Here is a 24,802-nt window from a genome sequence, read left to right as displayed (position 1 = left end):
TTAGGATTCAGATGTCCTCAAAGAGGCAATTATTTTAGCAGCAATCACCATACATACAGAGGAAATCACATATTAAAAAACAACATCCAAACTGTAAAGGTTGGTGTGTGTGTGTGTGTGTGTGTGTGTGTGTGTGTGTGTGTGTGTGTGTGTGTGTGTGCGTGCGTGTGCGTGTGTGTGTATATGTGTGTGTTTGTGTGTGTGTGTGTGTGTGTGTGTGTGTATATATGTGTGTGTGTGTGTGTGTGTGTGTGTGTGTGTGTGTGTGTATATATGTGTGTGTGTGTGTGTGTGTGTGTGTGTATATATGTGTGTGTGTGTGTGTGTGTGTGTGTGTGTGTGTGTGTTTGGTAGCCAAGCCTCACCTGTTGAGAGGGTACAACTGACACACCAGTACAAACACACATTCCAGTCCCACTCTCACTTCACACTTTAGTCGTTACCTGTCAACCAGGAAGTAGTAAACACACCGTGTGTGTGTGTGGTAGTGTGTGTGTGTGTGTGTGTGTTTCCTGGTAATGTCCAGACATGAAACTGGTTCCCATGAAATACCTAGAATACAACACACCTTTCACCTTTATCTGTTATAACAACACACCTTTCACCTTTATCTGTTATAACAACACACCTTTCACCTTTATCTGTTATAACAACACACCTTTCACCTTTATCTGTTATAACTTGATCTGCTATAACACTACACTTTATCTGTTATAACACTACACATTATCTGCTATAAAACTACACTTGATCTGTTATAACAACACTTTATCTACTATAACAACACTACACTTTATCTGCTATAACAACACTTTATCTGTTATAACAACACTACACTTTATCTGCTATAACACTTTATCTGTTATAACAACACTACACTTTATCTGTTATAACAACACTTTATCTGTTATAACAACACTTTATCTGCTATAACAACACTTTATCTGTTATAACAACACTACACTTTATCTGTTATAACACTACACTTTATCTACTATAACAACACTTTATCTACTATAACAACACTACACTTTATCTACTATAACAACACTTTATCTACTATAACAACACTACACTTTATCTGTTATAACAACACTTTATCTGTTATAACAACACTACACTTTATCTGCTATAACAACACTACACTTTATCTGTTATAACAACACTTTATCTGTTATAACAACACAACACTTTATCTGTTATAACAACACTACACTTTATCTGCTATAACAACACAACACTTTATCTGCTATAACACTTTATCTGTTATAACAACACTTTATCTGTTATAACAACACAACACTTTATCTGCTATAACAACACTACACTTTATCTGCTATAACAACACAACACTTTATCTGCTATAACACTTTATCTGTTATAACAACACAACACTTTATCTGTTATAACAACACTACACTTTATCTGTTATAACAACACTACACTTTATCTGTTATAACAACACTACACTTTATCTGCTGTATCCGGAACTTTCCGATTTGCTAACTCGTTGAAATATGATCCCGAGTTTCCCCGCTTGGGAAGTATTAGAATCAACCAATAGGAAGCTCTACGCAAATAACTTACGTTCATTGTCACTCGGACGTTCCGAGTTTCCAAAAGCACGTCAACGCGGCATTACACACTGCACAAACGTTTTATTAATATAATGACTTCAATTCTCTTCTACAGTCATTTGCAGCTATACCAATGTGATATTTTGTTCGTTTTGACTCCAGATCGGTTGAATTAGAAAGGGACTCATCGACTAATGTACTGGTTTACTGAGCGCCAGGGAAATACGCACGTTGCGTAAATCATACAGTCAGACTTGAACCAAAGGACGCAAAGACCGGATCCTGATAAAGAAGTGAAATGCCCCACGGGACAAGTTCATTTGACATCCTTCCTTCCTCCGGTGCCTCGGCTAACTCAAACTTGAAAGTCCAGTTCGTCAAGCAAGACCTCGTGAAAATGCCTCAGGAGTTTGACAAGTAAGTAATTTACTGTGCTGCTTGGCGAAGTTACTACGCCTGTTATTTCATTTGATTTACTTTTAATATCCCACAAGGAATTTATTTAGCCTAATTAAACGTACATAATATTATTACATCAATTTACCTCGACTAGCCTGTATTATATTTATTATTTAACCTTTATTTAACTCGGCAAGTCAGTTAAGAATAAATTCTTATTTACAATGACAGTCTACTTGTAAAGCCCGGCCAAACTCTCCCCGAACCCGGACGACGCTGGGCCCAATTGTGCGTCGCCCTAAGGGACTCCCGATTCACGGACGGTTGTGATACAGCCCAGTTGTGATACAGCCCGCGATCGAACCCGGGTCTGTAGTGACGCCTCTAGCACTGCACGCTGCCGGTACCCCCTGTATAAAGCCTCATTATTGTTATTTTACGGTCTAACTTTTTTTCTTACTTTAGTTTATTTAGTAACAAAAAAAAAAATAGCCAATATTTTCTAACTTTTTACAAAATTCTGCATTGTTGGTTAAGGGCTTGTAAGTAAGCATTTCTGTAAGGTCTACACCTGTTATATTAGGCACATGTGACAAATAACATGTGATTTGATTTGATGAACACATCGGTGACCCATTTCTACAACCATCGAACAATAGCAGCAGTAAATATTTGCAGATTATGGCAGGTCTAAATTCTGTGGCTATTATGGTAACCTAATTTATGGTGGAATACTTGACATGATCTGTCCGTTATATAGTCTGCCTGCAGTCTAGCATCTTTAACTTGGAGTAGAAAAAAAACAACTTTTAGGAATGAAATGTATCATTTGTTATTGAGAAATACTGTGAGAGGTTATATTTTGTGAGGAAAAAAATAATAAAAAATCAATACATTTATGATTTACTGTAGTTTAATAACATATGCTGCAGTTTAATCAACCCGAGGGATACCATGAACAGAGTCAGGGAGACAGGAAACCTGAAACCCCACCTCTTTAAGGAATACCGGGATAGGATATAGTAATCCTTCTACCCCCCCAGACCCCTCAGCCCCCCCCAGCCCCCCCCCCTCACCCCCCTCCCTCCCCCCAAAAAGATATAGATGCACTATTGTAAAGTGGTTGTTCCACTGGATATCATAAGGCGAATGCAGCCAATTTTGTAAGTCACTCTGGATAAGAGCGTCTGCTAAATGACTTAAAAAATGTAAAATGGTGGCAGCTTGGTGAGAAACAGCCCGGGGCAGAATTTACAGCAACAGTAGCGGCTTGGCAGACATGGTGGCGAATGCTCTTTAATGACACAATGAACATGTTCTCTCATGTCCCACCGTTTCCCAATGTGGTGGGTCCAATAGTGGGAATATCGATGGGTGGGTCCAATAGTGGGAATATTGATGGGTGGGTCCAATAGTGGGAATATCGATGGGTGTGTCCAATAGTGGGAATATCGATGGGTGGGTCCAATAGTGGGAATATCGATGGGTGGGTCCAATAGTGGGAATATCGATGGGTGGGTCCAATAGTGGGAATATCGATGAGTGTGTCCAATAGCAAGCATCTGGTAATGTTGTTGTATTGTGTCCTACTGGTTGAAGTTTCCCTGCGGTGAGGAATATTTTTCTAGGGATTGTCCTCCAGTAAGCGTCTGGTGATTGTGTTGTCCTCCAGTAAGCGTCTGGTGGTCGTGTTGTCTCATTGTGTTGTCCTCCAGTAAGCGTCTGGTGATTGTGTTGTCTCATTGTGTTGTGTCCTCCAGTAAGCGTCTGGTGATCGTGTTGTCTCATTGTGTTGTGTCCTCCAGTAAGCGTCTGGTGATTGTGTTGTCTCATTGTGTTGTGTCCTCCAGTAAGCGTCTGGTGGTCGTGTTGTCCTCCAGTAAGCGTCTGGTGATTGTGTTGTCTCATTGTGTTGTTTCCTCCAGTAAGCGTCTGGTGATTGGGTTGTCTCATTGTGTTGTCCCCCAGTAAGCGTCTGGTGATTGGGTTGTGTCCTCCAGTAAGCGTCTGGTGATTGTGTTGTCCTCCAGTAAGCGTCTGGTGATTGTGTTGTCCTCCAGTAAGCGTCTGGTGATTGTGTTGTCCTCCAGTAAGCGTCTGGTGATTGTGTTGTCCTCCAGTAAGCGTCTGGTGGTCGTGTTGTCTCATTGTGTTGTCCTCCAGTAAGCGTCTGGTGATTGGGTTGTCTCATTGTGTTGTGTCCCCCAGTAAGCGTCTGGTGATTGGGTTGTGTCCTCCAGTAAGCGTCTGGTGGTCGTGTTGTCCTCCAGTAAGCGTCTGGTGATTGTGTTGTCTCATTGTGTTGTCCTCCAGTAAGCATCTGGTGATTGGGTTGTGTCCTCCAGTAAGCGTCTGGTGGTGGTGCTGTCCTCCAGTAAGCGTCTGGTGATTGTATTGTCCTCCAGTAAGCGTCTGGTGATTGTGTTGTCCTCCAGTAAGCGTCTGGTGATTGTGTTGTCCCCCAGTAAGCGTCTGGTGGTCGTGTTGTCCTCCAGTAAGCGTCTGGTGGTCGTGTTGTCTCATTGTGTTGTCCTCCAGTAAGCGTCTGGTGATTGGGTTGTGTCCTCCAGTAAGCGTCTGGTGGTGGTGTTGTCCTCCAGTAAGCGTCTGGTGATCGTGTTGTCCTCCAGTAAGCGTCTGGTGATTGGGTTGTGTCCTCCAGTAAGCGTCTGGTGGTGGTGTTGTCCTCCAGTAAGCGTCTGGTGATTGGGTTGTGTCCTCCAGTAAGCGTCTGGTGGTGGTGGTGCCCAACGAGATGTTTGCCCCGTCGCGGAGGTCCTTCAGCAGTGAGGACGAGGAATGGAAGACCAATCTGGAGAACCCGCTGACTGCAGCCACCAAGGCCATGATGAGCATCAATGGAGACGAGGACAGTGCTGCCACTCTGGGACTGCTCTACGATTACTATGAGGTGAGAGGTCAGGGGTTAGACTGCTCTACGATTACTATGAGGTGAGAGGTCAGGGGTTAGACTGCTCTACGACCACTATAAGGTGAGAGGTCAGGTGTTAGACTGCTCTACGACCACTATAAGGTGAGAGGTCAGGGGTTAGACTGCTCTACGATTACTATAAGGTGAGAGGTCAGGGGTTAGACTGCTCTACGACCACAATAAGGTGAGAGGTCAGGGGTTAGACTGCTCTACGACCACTATAAGGTGAGAGGTCAGGGGTTAGACTGCTCTACGACCACTATAAGGTGAGAGGTCAGGGGTTAGACTGCTCTACGATTACTATAAGGTGAGAGGTTAGGGGTTAGACTGCTCTACGACCACAATAAGGTGAGAGGTCAGGGGTTAGACTGCTCTACGACCACTATAAGGTGAGAGGTCAGGGGTTAGACTGCTCTACGACCACTATAAGGTGAGAGGTCAGGGGTTAGACTGCTCTACGACCACTATAAGGTGAGAGGTCAGGGGTTAGACTGCTCTACGACCACTATAAGGTGAGAGGTCAGGTGTTAGACTGCTCTACGACCACTATAAGGTGAGAGGTCAGGGGTTAGACTGCTCTACGATTACTATAAGGTGAGAGGTCAGGGGTTAGACTGCTCTACGACCACAATAAGGTGAGAGGTCAGGGGTTAGACTGCTCTACGACCACTATAAGGTGAGAGGTCAGGGGTTAGACTGCTCTACGACCACTATAAGGTGAGAGGTCAGGGGTTAGACTGCTCTACGATTACTATAAGGTGAGAGGTCAGGGGTTAGACTGCTCTACGACCACAATAAGGTGAGAGGTCAGGGGTTAGACTGCTCTACGACCACTATAAGGTGAGAGGTCAGGGGTTAGACTGCTCTACGACCACTATAAGGTGAGAGGTCAGGGGTTAGACTGCTCTACAACCACTATAAGGTGAGAGGTCAGGGGTTAGACTGCTCTACGATTACTATAAGGTGAGAGGTCAGGGGTTAGACTGCTCTACGACCACTATAAGGTGAGAGGTCAGGGGTTAGACTGCTGTACGACCACTATAAGGTGAGAGGTCAGGGGTTAGACTGCTCTACGACCACTATGAGGTGAGAGGTCAGGGGTTAGACTGCTCTACGACCACTATAAGGTGAGAGGTCAGGGGTTAGACTGCTCTACGATTACTATGAGGTGAGAGGTCAGGGGTTAGACTGCTCTACGACCACTATAAGGTGAGAGGTCAGGGGTTAGACTGCTCTACGACCACTATAAGGTGGATCAACGTGCTGCTGGCTAAGACTCTGATGTGAAATCTGACAGGTCAACGTCAGAGCTAAGTTGTATACTTACGGTTTCACAATGTTTGAAGTGAGCCAATAACCCTCCTTGGTGATAAATCTGTGGTGTGTGATTGTTCTTCCTAGATCCCAAGAGACAAGCGACTGCTGCCCAGCTCTAAAGCAGCAGAGACATCAGCCTCTAACACCCAGAGGAACCTAGAGAACATGGAGAATCGCGTTCAAGTGCCAAAATCTGAACCTGTCAACTTGTCTCTAAACATCCAGCAGCTGGACTGTACAGACAGGCAAGGGTATGGAGGGGCGCCTGGGGAGGCAGTGGGAGCTGTGGTGAAGACTGAGGACCAGACGTCTTGCTACATGGCTCCTGGGGGTCCGGGGGCGCCTGGGGGATCGTACAGGGGAGAGGGGGAGCAGCAGCAGGTCCGGGTGGTTTATGAGCAGATCAATCCCTGTGACCATGGTTCCCTGGTCAGCCATGTCAGCCATGTTGACCCTGGTTCCCTGGTCAGCCATGTTGACCCTGGTTCCCTGGTCAGCCATGTTGACCCTGGTTCCCTGGTCAGCCATGTCAGCCATGTTGACCATGGCTCCCTGGTCAGCCATGTTGACCCTGGTTCCCTGGTCAGCCATGTCAGCCATGTTGACCATGGTTCCTTGGTCAGCCATGTTGTGAGACACAGAGGCTACATGAAGGAGGAACAGAGCCAGAAGAGTTCTCCAGACAGCACCGATGATGCCTCCTACCCTGAGGAGCAGGAGGTGAGGCCTGGAGCAGAGTGGGATGGGGTCTACATGTTTTGTTATTCCTTTGAATCCAATCAATTATGATCAACTGGAGCAAAACCTTTTCAGCCATGACTGTTCTGTTGTTCCTGTTTCTGCTGGTTAATGACACTATAGTCCCGTATCTTCTGACATGACTGTACTTGTAACGGTCGTCGTATGGAGTAGACCAAGGCGCAGCGGGTTGAGTGCTCATATTTACTTTTATTGAACACATAAAGAAAACAAGAAAATGAACGAATGACAAACAGTCTTGCAGGCTACACGCAGCAGTGCAAAAACAACTTCCCACAAAAGACAAGTGAAAAAAGGGCTACCTAAGTATGACTCCCAATCAGCAACAACGATGTACAGCTGTTCCTGATTGAGAGCCATACCAGGCCAACAAAGAAATACACAACATAGAAAATCATAGAAATACAAAACATAGAACAATACCCAAAAACCCCGGACCACATAAAACAAACACCCCCTGCCACGTCCTGACCAAACTACAATAACAAATAACCCCTTATTCTGGTCAGGATGTGACAGTACCCCCCCCCCCCAAAGGTGCAGACCCCGGATGCACCTGAAACAAAACCCAACAAAACAAATACCCACAACAAACCAAAAAAAAAATCCAAAACTACATGGGAGGGAAGGGAGGGTGGCCACCGTCACCGACGGTGCTTCTGCAACACCCCCCCCTTCCCAATACTCCCCCCTACGGAGGTGGCTCAGGAACGGGACGCAGACCCCGCTCCACCCCTGGCTCACCCCACTTATGTAACGTCTATAGAGCGAGGTCCTTCTGCGTCGACCCCGGACTGGGAACCCTCGCAACGGGCGACTCTGGCTGCGTCGTACTGGAAGGCGACTCTGTCTGTGATGTACTGTAGGGCGACTCTGGCTGAGCCGACTCCGGACTGTAGGGCGACTCTGGCTGCGCCGACTCCGGACTGTAGGGCGACTCTGGCTGCGCCGACTCCGGACTGTAGGGCGACTCTGGCTGCGCCGACTCCGGACTGTAGGGCGACTCTGGCTGCGCCGGTTCCGGACTGTAGGGCGACTCTGGCTGCGCCGGTTCCGGACTGTAGGGCGACTCTGGCTGCGCCGGTTCCGGACTGTAGGGCGACTCTGGCTGCGCCGGTTCCGGACTGTGGGCCTTCTCTGCTGGCTCCGGACTGTGGGCCGTCTCTGCTGGCTCCGGACTGTGGGCCGTCTCTCTACGGGGCACTGTCGCCGGACACTCTGGACGGGGCATTGTTGCCGGACACTCTGGATGGGGCACTGTCGCCGGAAGCTCTGGACGAGGCACTGTTGCCAGAAGCTCTGGACGAGGCACTGTTGCCGGAAGCTCTGGACGAGGCACTGTCGTCGGAAGCTCTGGACGGGGACTGCGCACTGAAGACCTGATGCGTGGAGTTGGCTTAGGATGTGCCGGACTAGGGACACGCACCACAGGGCTAGTGCGAGGAGCAGGAGCAGGACAAGCTGGACTGGGCTGACGCACTGGAAGCCTAGTGCGTGGGGCTGGAACTGTCTTCACCAGACGGCTAGCACGCACCTCAGGACAAGTATGGAGAGCTGACTCAGGTGACATAAATTTGAGGACACGCTCCGTAGGGCGAATGTCGTGCCTAAAACACCAACACAGCAGCTCTCTCATAGCTTTCTCCTCCACTTTTCCCATCAACTCCTTTACAGTCTCTGCTTCGCTCACCTCCAATTTCACCCCGACTGGCTCTGGTTCCATCCTCGGCTCCGCCGATCTGTCCGTGTGCCCCCCCCCCCAAAAAAAATGACTTGGGGGTGCCTCTCGTGCTTCCCAATCGGCGCGTACAAAGCCTCATAACGCCGCCGCTCCGCCTTGGCTGCCTCTATCTCCTCCGGTGGGCGACGGTATTCACCAGCCTGGTGCCATGGTCCAGCCCCGTCCAGGATCTCCTCCCATGTCCATGATTCCTTGTAGTCCACATAGTTCCTCTGCTGCTCCTTCCCCCGCTGCTTGGTCTGTTGGTGGAGGGGAAGTTCTGGAACTGTCGTCGTATGGAGTAGACCAAGGCGCAGCGGGTTGAGTGCTCATATTTACTTTTATTGAACACATAAAGAAAACAAGAAAACGAACGAACGACAAACAGTCTTGCAGGCTACACGCAGCAGTGCAAAAACAACTTCCCCACAAAACACAAGTGAAAAAAGGGCTACCTAAGTATGACTCCAAATCAGCAACAACGATGTACAGCTGTTCCTGATTGAGAGCCATACCAAGCCAACAAAGAAATACACAACATAGAAAATCATAGAAATACAAAACATAGAACAATACCCAAAAACCCCGGAACACATAAAACAAACACACCTCTTACATAAGGACATATCCCAACAAACCCCGAACCACATAAAACAAACACCCCCTGCCACGTCCTGACCAAACTACAATAACCAATAACCCCTTATACTGGCCAGGACGTGACTATTCTGTTGTTCCTGTTTTCTGCCATTTAATATCTTCTGACATGACTGTTCTGTTGTGTATTTATAATACAGAGATACAGACCATCACCTTCTATAGGAGGGGACGAATCCCTCTACAGTCGGCCTGGAGCGTAAGTTACCGACTGACTCTCTCTAACCTCTACAGTCAGCCTGGAGCGTTAGTTACCGACTGACTGTCTTTAACCTCTACAGTCAGCCTGGAGCGTTAGTTACCGACTGACTCTCTCTAACCTCTACAGTCAGCCTGGAGCGTTAGTTACCGACTGACTGTCTCTAACCTCTACAGTCAGCCTGGAGCGTTAGTTACCGACTGACTCTCTCTAACCTCTACAGTCAGCCTGGAGCGTTAGTTACCGACTGACTCTCTTTAACCTCTACAGTCAGCCTGGATCGTTAGTTACCGACTGACTCTCTTTAACCTCTACAGTCAGCCTGGAGCGTTAGTTACCGACTGACTCTCTTTAACCTCTACAGTCAGCCTGGAGCGTTAGTTACCGACTGACTCTCTTTAACCTCTACAGTCAGCCTGGAGCATTAGTTACCGACTGACTGTCTCTTTCCTCTACAGTCAGCCTGGAGCGTTAGTTACCGACTGACTCTCTTTAATCTCTACAGTCAGCCTGGAGCGTTAGTTACCGACTGACTCTCTTTAACCTCTACAGTCAGCCTGGAGCGTTAGTTACCGACTGACTCTCTTTAACCTCTACAGTCAGCCTGGAGCGTTAGTTACCGACTGACTCTCTTTAACCTCTACAGTCAGCCTGGAGCGTTAGTTACCGACTGACTCTCTTTAACCTCTACAGTCAGCCTGGAGCGTTAGTTACCGACTGACTCTCTTTAACCTCTACAGTCAGCCTGGAGCATTAGTTACCGACTGACTGTCTCTTTCCTCTACAGTCAGCCTGGAGCGTTAGTTACCGACTGACTCTCTTTAACCTCTACAGTCAGCCTGGAGCGTTAGTTACCGACTGACTGTCTTTAACCTCTACAGGCACCACTACCATACTGCTACCACTACTACACTGCTACCACTTGTCTACAGCTACCACTACTATACTGCTACCACTACTCTACTGCTACCACTACTATACTGCTACCACTACTACACTGCTACCACTACCATACTGCTACCACTACCACACTGCTACCACTACCACACTGCTACCACTACTATACTGCTACCCACTACTATACTGCTACCACTACCATACTGCTACCACTACCACACTACTACCTCTACCATACTACTACCACTACCATACTGCTACCACTTGTCTACTGCTACCACTACTATACTGCTACCACTACCATACTACTACCACTACTATATTGCTACCACTACTATATTGCTACCACTACCATAATGCTACCACTACGACAATGCTACCACCACCATACTGCTACCACTACTACAGTGCTACCACTTGTCTACAGCTACCACTGCCATACTGCTACCACTACCACACTGCTACCAAAACCATACTGATACCACTACTACACTGCTACCACTTGTCTACAGCTACCACTACCATACTGCTACCACTACCATACTGCTACCACTACTATACTGCTACCACTACTATACTGCTACCACTACCATACTGCTACCACTACCATACTGCTACCACTACCACACTGCTACCACTACCATACTGCTACCACTACCATACTGCTACCACTACCACTACTCTACTGCTACCACTACTACACTGCTACCACTTGTCTACTGCTACCACTACCATACTGCTACCACTACTATACTGCTACCACTACCATACTGCTACCACTACTATACTGCTACCACTACCATACTGCTACCGCTACCACTACTCTACTGCTACCACTACTCTACTGCTACCACTACTCTACTGCTACCACTACCATACTGCTACCACTACTCTACTGCTACCACTACCATACTGCTACCACTACCATACTGCTACCACTACCATACTGCTACCACTACCATATTGCTACCACTACCACACTGCTACCACTACCATACTGCTACCACTACCATACTGCTACCACTACTCTACTGCTACCACTACCATACTGCTACCACTACTCTACTGGTACCACTACTCTACTGGTACCACTACTCTACTGCTACCACTACCATACTGCTACCACTACTCTACTGCTACCACTACTCTACTGGTACCACTACTCTACTGCTACCACTACCATACTGCTACCACTACCATACTGCTACCACTACTCTACTGGTACCACTACTCTACTGGTACCACTACCATACTGCTACCACTACCATACTGCTACCACTGCCATACTGCTACCACTACTCTACTGCTACTACTACTCTACTGCTACCCACTACTCTACTGCTACCACTACTCTACTGCTACCACTACCATACTGCTACCACTACCATACTGCTACCACTACTCTACTGGTACCACTACTCTACTGCTACCACTACTCTACTGCTACCACTACTCTACTGCTACCACTACCATACTGCTACCACTACTCTACTGCTACCACTACCATACTGCTACCACTACCATACTGCTACCACTACTCTACTGCTACCACTACTCTACTGGTACCACTACCATACTGCTACCACTACCATACTGCTACCACTACCATACTGGTACCACTACTCTACTGCTACCACTACTCTACCACTACCACTACTCTACCGCTACCACTACTCTACCGCTACCGCTACCACTACTCTACTGCTACCACTACCATACTGCTACCACTACCATACTGCTACCACTACTATACTGCTACCACTACCATACTGCTACCACTACCATACTGCTACCACTACTATACTGCTACCACTACCATACTGCTACCACTACCATACTGCTACCACTACTCTACTGCTACCACTACCATACTGCTACCACTACCATACTGCTACCGCTACCATACTGCTACCACTACCATACTGCTACCACTACCACTACTCTACTGCTACCACTACCATACTGCTACCACTACCATACTGCTACCACTACCATACTGCTACCACTACCATACTGCTACCACTACCATACTGCTACCACTACCATACTGCTACCACTACTATACTGCTACCACTACCATACTGCTACCACTACCATACTGCTACCACTACTCTACTGCTACCACTACCATACTGCTACCACTACTCTACTGGTACCACTACTCTACTGCTACCACTACCATACTGCTACCACTACCATACTGCTACCACTACTCTACTGCTACCACTACCATACTGCTACCACTACTCTACTGCTACCACTACCATACTGGTACCACTACCATACTGCTACCACTACCATACTGCTACCACTACCATACTGCTACCACTACCATACTGCTACCACTACTCTACTGCTACCACTACTCTACTGCTACCACTACCATACTGCTACCACTACTCTACTGGTACCACTACTCTACTGCTACCACTACCATACTGCTACCACTACCATACTGCTACCACTACTCTAATTCAATTCCATTGTATTCAATAGGCCTTTGTCCATGAAGGGTAGTGTGGTTGCGCTCAACACACATCAGTGTCCTCTTCTCAACAGTGACACTTTCCAGTGTTCTCTAGAGGCGCCCAGGTCTGTCAATCAGAAGCAGAGGGAGGGGCCTATGACCTACCTGAACAAGGGACAGTTCTACGCCGTGACGCTGCGCGAGATGGGCGGAGCCAACAAGGGCCGACGCAATCCATTCAGCAAAGTGCGGGTGAGTAGGCAGTGGGAAGAGGCAGGGAGTGTTGTGCAGGTGAGGGGGAGGAGCCAGAGTGTTGTGCAGGTGAGGGAGAGGGGGAGGAGCCAGAGTGTTGTGCAGGAGAGGGAGGAGCCAGAGTGCTGTGCAGGTGAGAGAGAGGGGGAGGGGCCAGAGTGTTGTGCAGGAGAGGGAGGAGCCAGAGTGCTGTGCAGGTGAGGGGGAGGAGCCAGAGTCTTGTGCAGGTGAGGGAGAGGGGAGGAGCCAGAGTGTTGTGCAGGTGAGGGAGAGGGGGAGGAGCCAGAGTGTTGTGCAGGTGAGGGAGAGGGGGAGGAGCCAGAGTGTTGTGCAGGTGAGGGAGAGGGGGAGGAGCCAGAGTGTTGTGCAGGTGAGGGATAATGATGTCCTGTGTATTGAGCTGAACCCTAGCCTGGATAATGATGTCCTGGGTATTGAGCTGAACCCTAGCCTGGATAATGATGTCCTGGGTATTGAGCTGAACCCTAGCCTGGATAATGATGTACTGGGTATTGAGCTGAACTCTAGCCTGGATAATGATGTCCTGGGTATTGAGCTGAACCCTAGCCTGGATAATGATGTCCTGGGTATTGAGCTGAACCCTAGCCTGGATAATGATGTCCTGGGTATTGAGCTGAACCCTAGCCTGGATAATGATGTCCTGGGTATTGAGCTGAAGCCTAGCCTGGATAATGATGTACTGGGTATTGAGCTGAATGTACTGTATTCTCTCTAGAGTGTGGTGATGGTGACGTTCAGTGATGATAAGGACAGAGATGAGCAGCTGAAACACTGGAAGTACTGGCACTCCAGACAACACACCGCCAAACAGAGGGTCCTAGACATCGGTAAGAACAACTAACTGTAACTAACTAACCCTAACTAACGTACTGGTACTCCAGGCAACCCCCCGCCAAACAGAGGGTCCTAGACATCGGTAAGAACAACTAACTAACCCTAACTAACCCTAACTAACGTACTGGTACTCCAGACAACACCCTGCCAAACAGAGGGTCCTAGACATCGGTAAGAACAACTAACTGTAACTAACTAACCCTAACTAACCCTAACTAACCCTAACTAACCCCTAACCAACATACTGGTACTCCAGGCAACACCCTGCCAAACAGAGGGTCCTAGACATTGGTAAGAACAACTAACTGTAACTAACTAACCCTAACTAACCCTAACTAACCCTAACTAACTAACGTACTGGTACTCCAGGAAACACCATGCCAAACAGAGGGTCCTAGACATCGGTAAGAACAACTAACTGTAACTAACTAACCCTAACTAACCCTAACTAACCCTAACTAACCCTAACCAACATACTGGTACTCCAGGCAACACCCTGCCAAACAGAGGGTCCTAGACATTGGTAAGAACAACTAACTGTAACTAACTAACCCTAACTAACCCTAACTAACCCTAACTAACCAACATACTGGTACTCCAGACAACACCCTGCCAAACAGAGGGTCCTAGACATCGGTAAGAACAACTAACTGTAGCTAACTAACACTAACTAACCCTAACTAACCCTAACTAACGTACTGGTACTCCAGGCAACACCCTGCCAAACAGAGGGTCCTAGACATCGGTAAGAACAACTAACTAACCCTAACTAACCCTAACTAACCCTAACTAACGTACTGGTACTCCAGGCAACACCCTGCCAAACAGAGGGTCCTAGACATCGGTAAGAACAACTAACTAACCCTAACTAACCCTAACTACCCTAACTAACGTACTGGTACTCCAGGCAACACTCTGCCAAACAGAGGGTCCTAGACATCGGTAAACTCAACATGCCTTTTCCCACATTGACTTGATCAACCATGATATCAGTATCCTCCAGGAAAGCCACAGTGTCTTTTGAGCCAAAGCCCAGGTAAAGGAAAGACCGTTTCGATACCACTCCTCTCTCTTGTCTGTCTTTTCTCATGTTACTGATGCACACTACGACTCATAACCAGTCTACATTTCCATGGAGAAACCCTCCCAATTCCTAGACAGTAACAGATGGGGAATACAGCGGGGAGGGGGAAGAATCAGTGGGGGAAGAATCAGCCAGAGGTGTGGTCCACTGCCCCAGGTACCTAACATATTAGGAATGGAGACCCCCCCCCAGCAGGTGGTAGACCTGGGAGATGAGAGGAGGAGAGCCCTCACGTTACCGGTAGTGAAACCTGACACAGGGCGATGATTTGATTAACGGTCTGGCACGATTCCTCCTGAGGCCCGGTGGCGATGTCACTGCATCAGGGCTGTTAGCCTGAAACATGGGGGGTGGGTGGTGGGGGGGGGACTTGTCTCAACTTGTGGGAAGTAGTAAACTGTAGGTAAATAGACAGGGAATCTTTTATCTGTCACGTGGCCTTGTCCCAATACAACATCTTTATATCTCATCTTCCTGTAAAACTGTGTTGAACGCTGTGCTTTGTGGATGTGCCAACTAAATACTTAGAATCTGATTCGGGCTCAGAAGATGTTGCAAATACTGATCTTTTCTTTAAGTGAATTTAGTGTGCTAGGTGTAACCGATGGGGAAAGGGATAGGTGTAACCGATGGGGAAATGGATAGGTGTAACCGATGGGGAAATGGATAGGTGTAACCGATGTGAAATGGCTAGGTGTAACCGATGGGGAAATGGATAGGTGTAACCGATGGGGAAATGGATAGGTGTAACCGATGTGAAATGGCTAGGTGTAACCGATGGGGAAATGGCTAGGTGTAACCGATGGGGAAATGGATAGGTGTAACCGATGGGAAATGGCTAGGTGTAACCGATGGGGAAATGGCTAGGTGTAACCGATGGGGAAATGGCTAGGTGTAACCGATGGGGAAATGGCTAGGTGTAACCGATGGGGAAATGGCTAGGTGTAACCGATGGGGAAATGGCTAGGTGTAACCGATGGGGAAATGGATAGGTGTAACCGATGGGGAGATGGATAGGTGTAACCGATGGGGAAATGGCTAGGTGTAACCGATGGGGAAATGGATAGGTGTAACCGATGTGAAATGGCTAGCTAGTTAGCGGCGGTGCGCACTAATAGCGTTTCAATCGGTGACGTCACTCGCTCTGAGACCTTGAAGTAGTTGTTCCCCTTTGCTCTGCAAGGGCTTTTGGGGCGCGGTGGGTAACGATGCTTCGTGGGGTGACAGTTGTCGATGTGTGGCAGAGGGTCCTTGGTTCGACGAGCCCAGGTCGGGGCGAGGAGAGGGACGGAAGTAAACTGTTACACTCTCATCATCCGTACGCTAGCAGTGTTAAAAACATTTCCTACTGTGCTACCGCAGGGAATATTTTGAGTCTTAGAGGTGGACATACAGTGCGTGTGTGTGTGTGTGTGTGTGTGTGTGCGTGTGTGTGTCTGTGTGGTATTTTGAAATGCTCTTTTTAACATGCTCTGTGTAAATGAAACATCAAAGTTAGTGTTTTAGAGATACTGATGTCCTGTGACCGACCTCTCTGCATGCAGCCGACTACAAAGAGAGCTTCAACACCATCGGGAACGTTGAAGAGATTGCCTACAACGCCGTCTCCTTCACCTGGGACGTCAACGACGAGGCCAAGGTGAGGAGAAACAGGACCGTTGTATAAAAGTGCTACCAACAGAAGTGGCAACCCTCAGCACCGAACAGGAGACGGCGATGTGGAAAAGTTAACAAGTGAAAATATTTCTAGGGTCCTAAATCTTTGGAGGATGTTGGAATACAGTATGTGGTAAACAATGAGTTCCATCGTACCTGTGGTGCCATTATCTGCTTCCTGTTGGTCTGTCAGAAACAGGCCATTATCCACTCCCTGTTGGTCTGTCAGAAACAGGCCATTATCCCGCTCCCTGTTGGTCTGTCAGAAACAGGCCATTATCCCGCTCCCTGTTGGTCTGTCAGAAACAGGCCATTATCCACTCCCTGTTGGTCTGTCAGAAACAGGCCATTATCCACTCCCTGTTGGTCTGTCAGAAACAGGCCATTATCCACTCCCTGTTGGTCTGTCAGAAACAGGACATTATTTCGCTCCCTGTTGGTCTGTCAGAAACAGGCCATTATCCGCTCCCTGTTGGTCTGTCAGAAACAGGCCATTATCTGCTCCCTGTTGGTCTGTCAGAAACAGGCCATTATCCACTCCCTGTTAGTCTGTCAGAAACAGGCCATTATCCACTCCCTGTTAGTCTGTCAGAAACAGGCCATTATCCGCTCCCTGTTGGTCTGTCAGAAACAGGACATTATCCGCTCCCTGTTGGTCTGTCAGAAACAGGACATTATTTCGCTCCCTATTGGTCTGTCAGAAACAGGCCATTATCCGCTCCCTGTTGGTCTGAAACAGGCCATTATGCGCTCCCTGTTGGTCTGTCAGAAACAGGCCATTATCCGCACCCTGTTGGTCTGTCAGAAACAGGCCATTATCCGCTCCCTGTTGGTCTGTCAGAAACAGGCCATTATCCGCTTCCTGTTGGTCTGTCAGAAACAGGCCATTATCCCGCTCCCTGTTGGTCTGTCAGAAACAGGCCATTATCCGCTCCCTGTTGGTCTGTCAGAAACAGGCCATTATCCGCTCCCTGTTGGTCTGTCAGAAACAGGCCATTATCCCCACCCTGTTGGTCTGACAGAAACAGGCCATTATCCTCACCCTGTTGGTCTGTCAGAAAAAGCCCATTATCCGCTCCCTGTTGGTCTGTCAGAAACAGGCCATTATCCCCACCCTGTTGGTCTGACAGAAACAGGCCATTATCCTCACCCTGTTGGTCTGTCTGAAACAGGCCATTATCCCCACCCTGTTGGTCTGTCAGAAACAGGCCATTATCCCGCTCCCTGTTGGTCTGTCAGAAACAGGCCATTATCCCGCTCCCTGTTGGTCTGTCTGAAACAGGCCATTATCCCGCTCCCTGTTGGTCTATGAGAAACATATGATAGGACAGGGAGTCCTCTTCAAGGTTCCTCTAATCTCTGGGGAAAGGAACGGACAGCTCTGGGTAGTGTTATACAGTGGGGAGAAACTCTGGGTAGTGTTATACAGTGGGGGAGAACTCTGGGTAGTGTTATACAGTGGGGAGAACTCTGGGTAGTGTTATACAGTGGGGGAGAACTCTGGGTAGTGTTATACAGTGGGGAGAACTCTGGGTAGTGTTATACAGTGGGGAGAACTCTGGGTAGTGATTAACAGAACTCTGGGTAGTGATTAACAGTGGGGAGAACTCTGGGTAGTGATTACATAACTCTGGGTAGTGATTAACAGAACTCTGGGTAGTGATTAACATAACTCTGGGGTAGTGATTAACAGAACTCTGGGTAGTGATTAACAGAACTCTGGGTAGTGATTAACAGAACTCTGGGTAGTGATTAACAGTGGGGAGAACTCTGGGTAGTGATTAAACAGAACTCTGGGGTAGTGATTAACAGTGGGGAGAACTCTGGGTAGTGATTAACATAACTCTGGGTAGTGTATTACAGAACTCTGGGTATGATTAACAGAACTCTGGGTAGTGTTAACATAACTCTGGGTAGTGATTAACGAACTCTGGGTAGTGATTAACAGAACTCTGGTAGTGATTAACAGAACTCTGGGGTAGTGATTAACAGAACTCTGGGTAGTGATTAACAGAACTCTGGGTAGTGATTAACAGAACTCTGGGTAGTGATTAACAGGAAACTCTGGGTAGTGATTAACAGAACTCTGGGTAGTGATTAACAGTGGGGAGACTCTGGGTAGTGATTAACAGAACTCTGGGTAGTGATTAACAGACACTCGGGTAGTGATTAACATAACTCTGGTAGTGATTAACAGAACTCTGGGTAGTGATTAACAGAACTCTGGGTAGTGATTAACAGAACTCTGGGTAGTGATTAACAGAACTCTGGGTAGTGATTAACAGAACTCGGGTAGTGTATACAGTGGGGAGAACTCTGGGGAGTGATTAACAGTAGGGAGAATTCTGGGTAGTGATTAACAGTGGGGAGAACTCTGGGTAGTGATTAACAGTGGGGAGAACTCTGGGTAGTGATTAACAGTGGGGAGAACTCTGGGTAGTGATTAACAGTGGGGAGAACTCTGGGTAGTGATTAACAGTGGGGAGAACTCTGGGTAGTGATTAACAGTGGGGAGAACTCTGGGTAGTGATTAACAGTGGGGAGAACTCTGGGTAGTGTTATACAGTGGGGAGAACTCTGGGTAGTGATTAACAGTGGGGAGAACTCTGGGTAGTGTTATACAGTGGGGAGAACTCTGGGTAGTGATTAACAGTGGGGAGAACTCTGGGTAGTGATTAACAGTGGGGAGAACTCTGGGTAGTGATTAACAGTGGGGAGAACTCTGGGTAGTGTTATACAGTGGGGAGAACTCTGGGTAGTGATTAACAGTGGGGAGAACTCTGGGTAGTGATTAACAGTGGGGAGAACTCTGGGTAGTGATTAACAGTGGGGAGAACTCTGGGTAGTGATTAACAGTGGGGAGAACTCTGGGGAGGGATACAACTCACCTACTGTTCGTGTGGAGGTATGTGCGTAAGTGGGGAGTGAGTTATACAATGAATGTCTTTGTATAATGGACTTCAGAACGTTCTCGTGAATAAACTGTACAGAACCTTTTTCAGAAAGCTGAGTCTTTGACTAATTATTATTAAACCCAGAGTCTTACAAACCTTGGGGATTAGTCGAAGCTTATCGATTTGTTAATTATTATCATTAGGATACAAAATTATTCTGACAACGTTGTTATCGCAGAAACAGACTTAAACCGTACGAATGCCCCGGACGTTTTCTTTATGATGTTTATTTTTATTATTTTCACGACAGTCTATTTCATGACAGTGGGTTATACGGTAATGGTGCTTGCCCTATTTCATATAGATATAACCTGTACTCTCTCTCCTCTCGACCAGGTATTCATCACAGTGAACTGTCTGAGTACAGACTTCTCCTGCCAGAAAGGGGTGAAGGGCATGCCTCTGATGATCCAGATAGACACTTACAACTATAACCATCGCTGCAACACACCCACACACAGAGCCTTCTCTGAGATCAAGGTCTTCTGTGACAAGGCGAGTCTCTCTCTTTGACCTTTATTAACCCTAAACCTCTCCACGGAAGGCTCTCTAAAACTATTTGGTTTTAAATATACTGTATCAAAATTAAAAAGTGTGTGAATTGGCCAATAAAGTACTTTTAGGTGTCAGGGAAAATGTACGGAGTAAAAAGTACATTATTTTCTTTAAGAATGTAGTGAAGTAAAATTAAAAGTTGTCAAAAATATAAATAGTAAAGTACAGAAACCCCAAAAAACGACTTAAGTAAAAATACTTTAATGTACTACTTAAGTACTTTACATCACTGGAGGTGGGCTGGCCTGGGGGTGGGCTGGGGAGATGGGAGGTGGGCTGGGGAGATGGGAGGTGGGCTGGGGAGATGGGAGGTGGGCTGGACTGGGGTGGGGGAGATGGGAGGTGGGCTGGACTGGGAAGATGGAAGGATGGCTGGACTGGGGAGATGGAAGGATGGCTGGACTGGGAGATGGAAGTATGGCTAGACTGGGGAGATGGGAGGTGGGGTGGGCTGGGGAGATGGAAGGATGGCTGGACTGGGGAGATGGGAGGTGGGGTGGGCTGGGGAGATGGAAGGATGGCTGGACTGGGAGATGGGAGGTGGGGTGGGCTGGGCTGGGGAGGTGGGCTGGGACTGGGGGTGGGAGGTGGGCTGGACTGGTGTTAATCATCCCATCCATTCCATGTTTCCATCTCTCCTCCTAATCCCTGGTATTAATCATCCCATCCATTCCAGGTCTCCACCTCTCCTCCTAATCCCTGGTATTAATCATCCCATCCATTCCAGGTCTCCATCTCTCCTCCTAATCCCTGGTATTAATCATCCCATCCATTCCATCTCTCCTCCTAATCCCTGGTATTAATCATCCCATCCATTCCAGGTTTCCATCTCTCCTCCTAATCCCTGGTATTAATCATCCCATCCATTCCAGGTTTCCATCTCTCCTCCTAATCCCTGGTATTAATCATCCCATGCATTCCAGGTCTCCATCTCTCCTCTTAATCCCTGGTATTAATCATCCCATCCATTCCATCTCTCCTCCTAATCCCTGGTATTAATCATCCCATCCATTCCAGGTTTCCATCTCTCCTCCTAATCCCTGGTATTAATCATCCCATCCATTCCATCTCTCCTCCTAATCCCTGGTATTAATCATCCCATCCATTCCATGTTTCCATCTCTCCTCCTAATCCCTGGTATTAATCATCCCATCCATTCCAGGTTTCCATCTCTCCTCCTAATCCCTGGTATTAATCATTCCCGTCCATTCCAGGTTTCCATCTCTCCTCCTAATCCCTGGTATTAAACATCCCATCCATTCCAGGTTTCCATCTCTCCTCCTAATCCCTGGTATTAATCATCCCGTCCATTCCAGGTTTCCATCTCTCCTCCTAATCCCTGGTATTAATCATCCCGTCCATTCCAGGTTTCCATCTCTCCTCCTAATCCCTGGTATTAATCATCCCGTCCATTCCACAGGGAGCAGAAAGGAAAATCCGTGGCGAGGAGAGGAAGCAGATCCGGATGAAGCCCAAAGGTCAGATAAGTAGTTTCCATGGAGATAATGGTAAAGAACATACCGGTTGCTATTAACGTCCTGAAGTTCTCCTGCGGTAACGAGAGTACCTGTCTGGATTCAACAGGAAGCTATGATTAGGGGTTTCAGTGCCACGTCCTGACCAGTATAAGGGGTTATTTGTTATTGTAGTTTGGTCAGGACGTGGCAGAGGGTATTTGTTTAGAGTGGTTTCGGGGTTTGTTGGGCTATGTTCTTATGTAAGAGGGGTGTTTGTTTAGAGTGTTTCGGGGTTTGTCTGGTTATGTTCTTGTTAGTATATTTCTATGTTAGTTCTAGTATGTCTATTTCTATGTGTTGTTTTATTGGGTTGACCTTCAATTGGAAGCAGCTGCTCCTCGTTGCTTCTAATTGAAGGTCCTATTTAAGAGGGGTGGGGGTTTTTTTCTATGGGATTTTGTGGGTAGTTATTCCTTGTTTAGTGTTTGTTGCAACTGACAGGACTGTTTCGTTTCGTTCACGTATTTAGTTGTTTCTCCTTCATCAAAAATAAAAAAAAAGATATACATATTCCCGCTGCGTTTTGGTCTAATCCCTATGACAACCGGGACATTCAGACTGGTGCGGCAGGGAAGGTGGATGATGGTTGCATGGATCTGAATCAACTGGACGTCAGACTTCAGTTTATGATTTTTTTCCCTACTCACCTGTGTACCTGTGTAACTAACGATCGTCTGACAGAGGGGACCAAGATGCAGCGTGGTTAGTGCTCATCATTAAATGTATTTACTGAGAACGCTTTAGACGCGATAACAAAACGACCAACAGTTCTGTCAGGTGCAAAACACTAAACAGAAATAACTACCCACAAAGGAAAACAGGCTGCCTAAGTATGGCTCCCAATCAGCGACAACGATGTACAGCTGTCCCTGATTGAGAGCCATACCAGGCCAAAACAAAGAAATACGAAAAACATAGAAAAAAGGGACATAGAATGCCCACCCAAATCACACCCTGACCAAACCTAAATAGAGACATAAAAAAGGCTCTCTCAGGTCAGGGCGTGTCAACCTACGTACCTGCGTACCTGTGACAGTAGGTGTGCAGATGTTTTTGTTGTTGTTCTATGTAGACTAACCGCGAGTAACCTTACATGTTGTTTCTCTCCCGTGTTCCAGGGACGGATGGGAGCCTGGCAGCGTTGGACAGGAAGTCAGATACAATGTTTTTCAAGTCCCTCTCTGACCTGGACACTCAGCCTGTCCTGTTCATCCCAGACGTCAACTTCGGGCACCTGCAGAGGACTGGACAGGTGAGAGACACTTTTGGAGACAACGGTTTAAACCAGCCACCGTGACACACAGACAAATGCATGAGTGAGCCAATAATGACCCAGAAGGATCCAGAATATCTCTATCATTTGGTAATGAAAGTGTTTATCTTAGATACAATCTTACAGCGTGATTCATCTGTCTGTCTGTGTTGTCCACCCTGAGGTCTTTGCCTTGTGATTTATCTTTCGTCTGTGTTGTCCACCCCGAGGTCTTTGCCTTGTGATTTATCTGTCTGTCTGTGTTGTCCACCCCGAGGTCTTTGCCTTGTGATTCATCTGTCTGTCTGTGTTGTCCGTCCCTAGGTCTTTGCCTTGTGATTCATCTGTCTGTCTGTGTTGTCCACCCCGAGGTCTTTGCCTTGTGATTCATCTGTCTGTCTGTGTTGTCCACCCTGACTATCTGTCTGTCTGTGTTGTCCACCCCGAGGTCTTTGCCTTGTGATTCATCTGTCTGTCTGTGTTGTCCACCCTGAGGTCTTTGCCTTGTGATTCATCTGTCTGTGTTGTCCACCCCTAGGACTTTGCCTTCAACACAGAGGAGATGGAGAGGGAAGGGTAAGTGAAGCTGTATAGTTCTAATAGAGAGGGAAGGGGAAGTGTAGCTGTATAGTTCTAATAGAGAGGGAAGGGTAAGTGTAGCTGTATAGTTCTAATAGAGAGGGAAGGGGGAGTGTAGCTGTATAGATGGAGAGGGAAGGGGAAGTGTAGCTGTATAGATGGAGAGGGAAGGGGAAGTGTAGCTGTATAGTTCTAATAGAGAGGGAAGGGTAAGTGTAGCTGTATAGTTCTAATAGAGAGGGAAGTGTAAGTGTAGCTGTATAGATGAGAGGGGAAGGGGAAGTGTAGCTGTATAGATGGAGAGGGAAGGGAAGTGTAGCTGTTAATGGAGAGCGAAGGAAGTGTAGCTTAGTATTCTAATAGAGAGGGGAAGGGTAAGTGTAGCTGTATAGATGGAGAGGGAAGGGTAAGTGAAGCTGTATAGATGGAGAGGGAAGGGTAAGTGTAGCTGTATAGATGGAGAGGGAAGGGTAAGTGTAGCTGTATAGATGAGAGGGAAGGGTAAGTGAAAGCTGTATAGATGGAGAGGGAAGGGTAAGTGTAGCTGTATAGATGGGAGAGGGAAGGGGAAGTGTAGCTGTATAGATGGAGAGGGAAGAGGTAAGTGTAGCTGTATAGATGGAGAGGGAAGGGTAAGTGTAGCTGTATAGATGGAGAGGGAAGGGTAAGTGTAGCTGTATAGATGAGAGGGAAGGGTAAAGTGTAGCTGTATAGATGGAGAGGGGAAGGGTAAGTGTAGCTGTATAGATGGAGAGGGAAGGGTAAGTGTAGCTGTATAGATGGAGAGGGAAGGGTAAGTGTAGCTGTATAGATGAGAGGGAAGGGTAAGTGTAGCTGTATAGATGGAGAGGGAAGGGTAGTGTAGCTGTATAGTTCTAATAGAGAGGGAAGGGTAAGTGTAGCTGTATAGATGGAGAGGGAAGGGTAAGTGTAGCTGTATAGATGGAGAGGGAAGGGTAAGTGTAGCTGTATAGATGGAGAGGGAAGGGTAAGTGTAGCTGTATAGATGGAGAGGGAAGGGTAAGTGTAGCTGTATAGATGGAGAGGGAAGGGTAAGTGTAGCTGTATAGATGGAGAGGGAAGGGTAAGTGTAGCTGTATAGTTTTAATAGAGAGGGAAGGGTAAGTGTAGCTGTATAGATGGAGAGGGAAGGGGAAGTGTAGCTGTATAGATG

At 47.3% G+C, this 24,802-nt stretch overlaps 1 protein-coding gene across 1 annotated transcript; it reads left to right on the top strand.

Moving 5' to 3' along the window:
- The first annotated feature begins 1,867 nt into the window (after positions 1 to 1,867).
- On the top strand, positions 1,868 to 23,629 carry LOC115187915 (grainyhead-like protein 1 homolog). The gene is made up of 11 exons (XM_029746978.1): positions 1,868 to 1,994; positions 4,701 to 4,887; positions 6,310 to 6,945; positions 9,502 to 9,560; positions 13,017 to 13,176; positions 13,913 to 14,024; positions 16,660 to 16,754; positions 20,062 to 20,220; positions 21,701 to 21,758; positions 22,916 to 23,049; positions 23,588 to 23,629. Exons 1-11 carry the CDS (start codon positions 1,876 to 1,878, stop codon positions 23,627 to 23,629), a joined length of 1,761 nt encoding a protein of 586 aa, XP_029602838.1. The 5' UTR covers positions 1,868 to 1,875.
- The last annotated feature ends 1,173 nt before the right edge of the window (positions 23,630 to 24,802 follow it).

Source organism: Salmo trutta, unplaced genomic scaffold (genome assembly GCF_901001165.1).
Source record: "Salmo trutta unplaced genomic scaffold, fSalTru1.1, whole genome shotgun sequence".
In the NCBI taxonomy this organism is placed as follows: Eukaryota; Metazoa; Chordata; class Actinopteri; order Salmoniformes; family Salmonidae; genus Salmo; species Salmo trutta.
This window is presented reverse-complemented; position numbering and strand designations above follow the sequence as displayed.

Excerpts from the sequence above, each read along its gene's own strand:
- LOC115187915 (XM_029746978.1), top strand. The coding sequence starts at position 1,876 with ATGCCCCACGGGACAAGTTCATTTGACATCCTTCCTTCCTCCGGTGCC. Across the intron at positions 1,995-4,700 it reads ATGCCTCAGGAGTTTGACAA|TAAGCGTCTGGTGGTGGTGG; the intron begins GTAAGTAATTTA and ends TGTGTCCTCCAG. Across the intron at positions 20,221-21,700 it reads TCAAGGTCTTCTGTGACAAG|GGAGCAGAAAGGAAAATCCG; the intron begins GCGAGTCTCTCT and ends TCCATTCCACAG.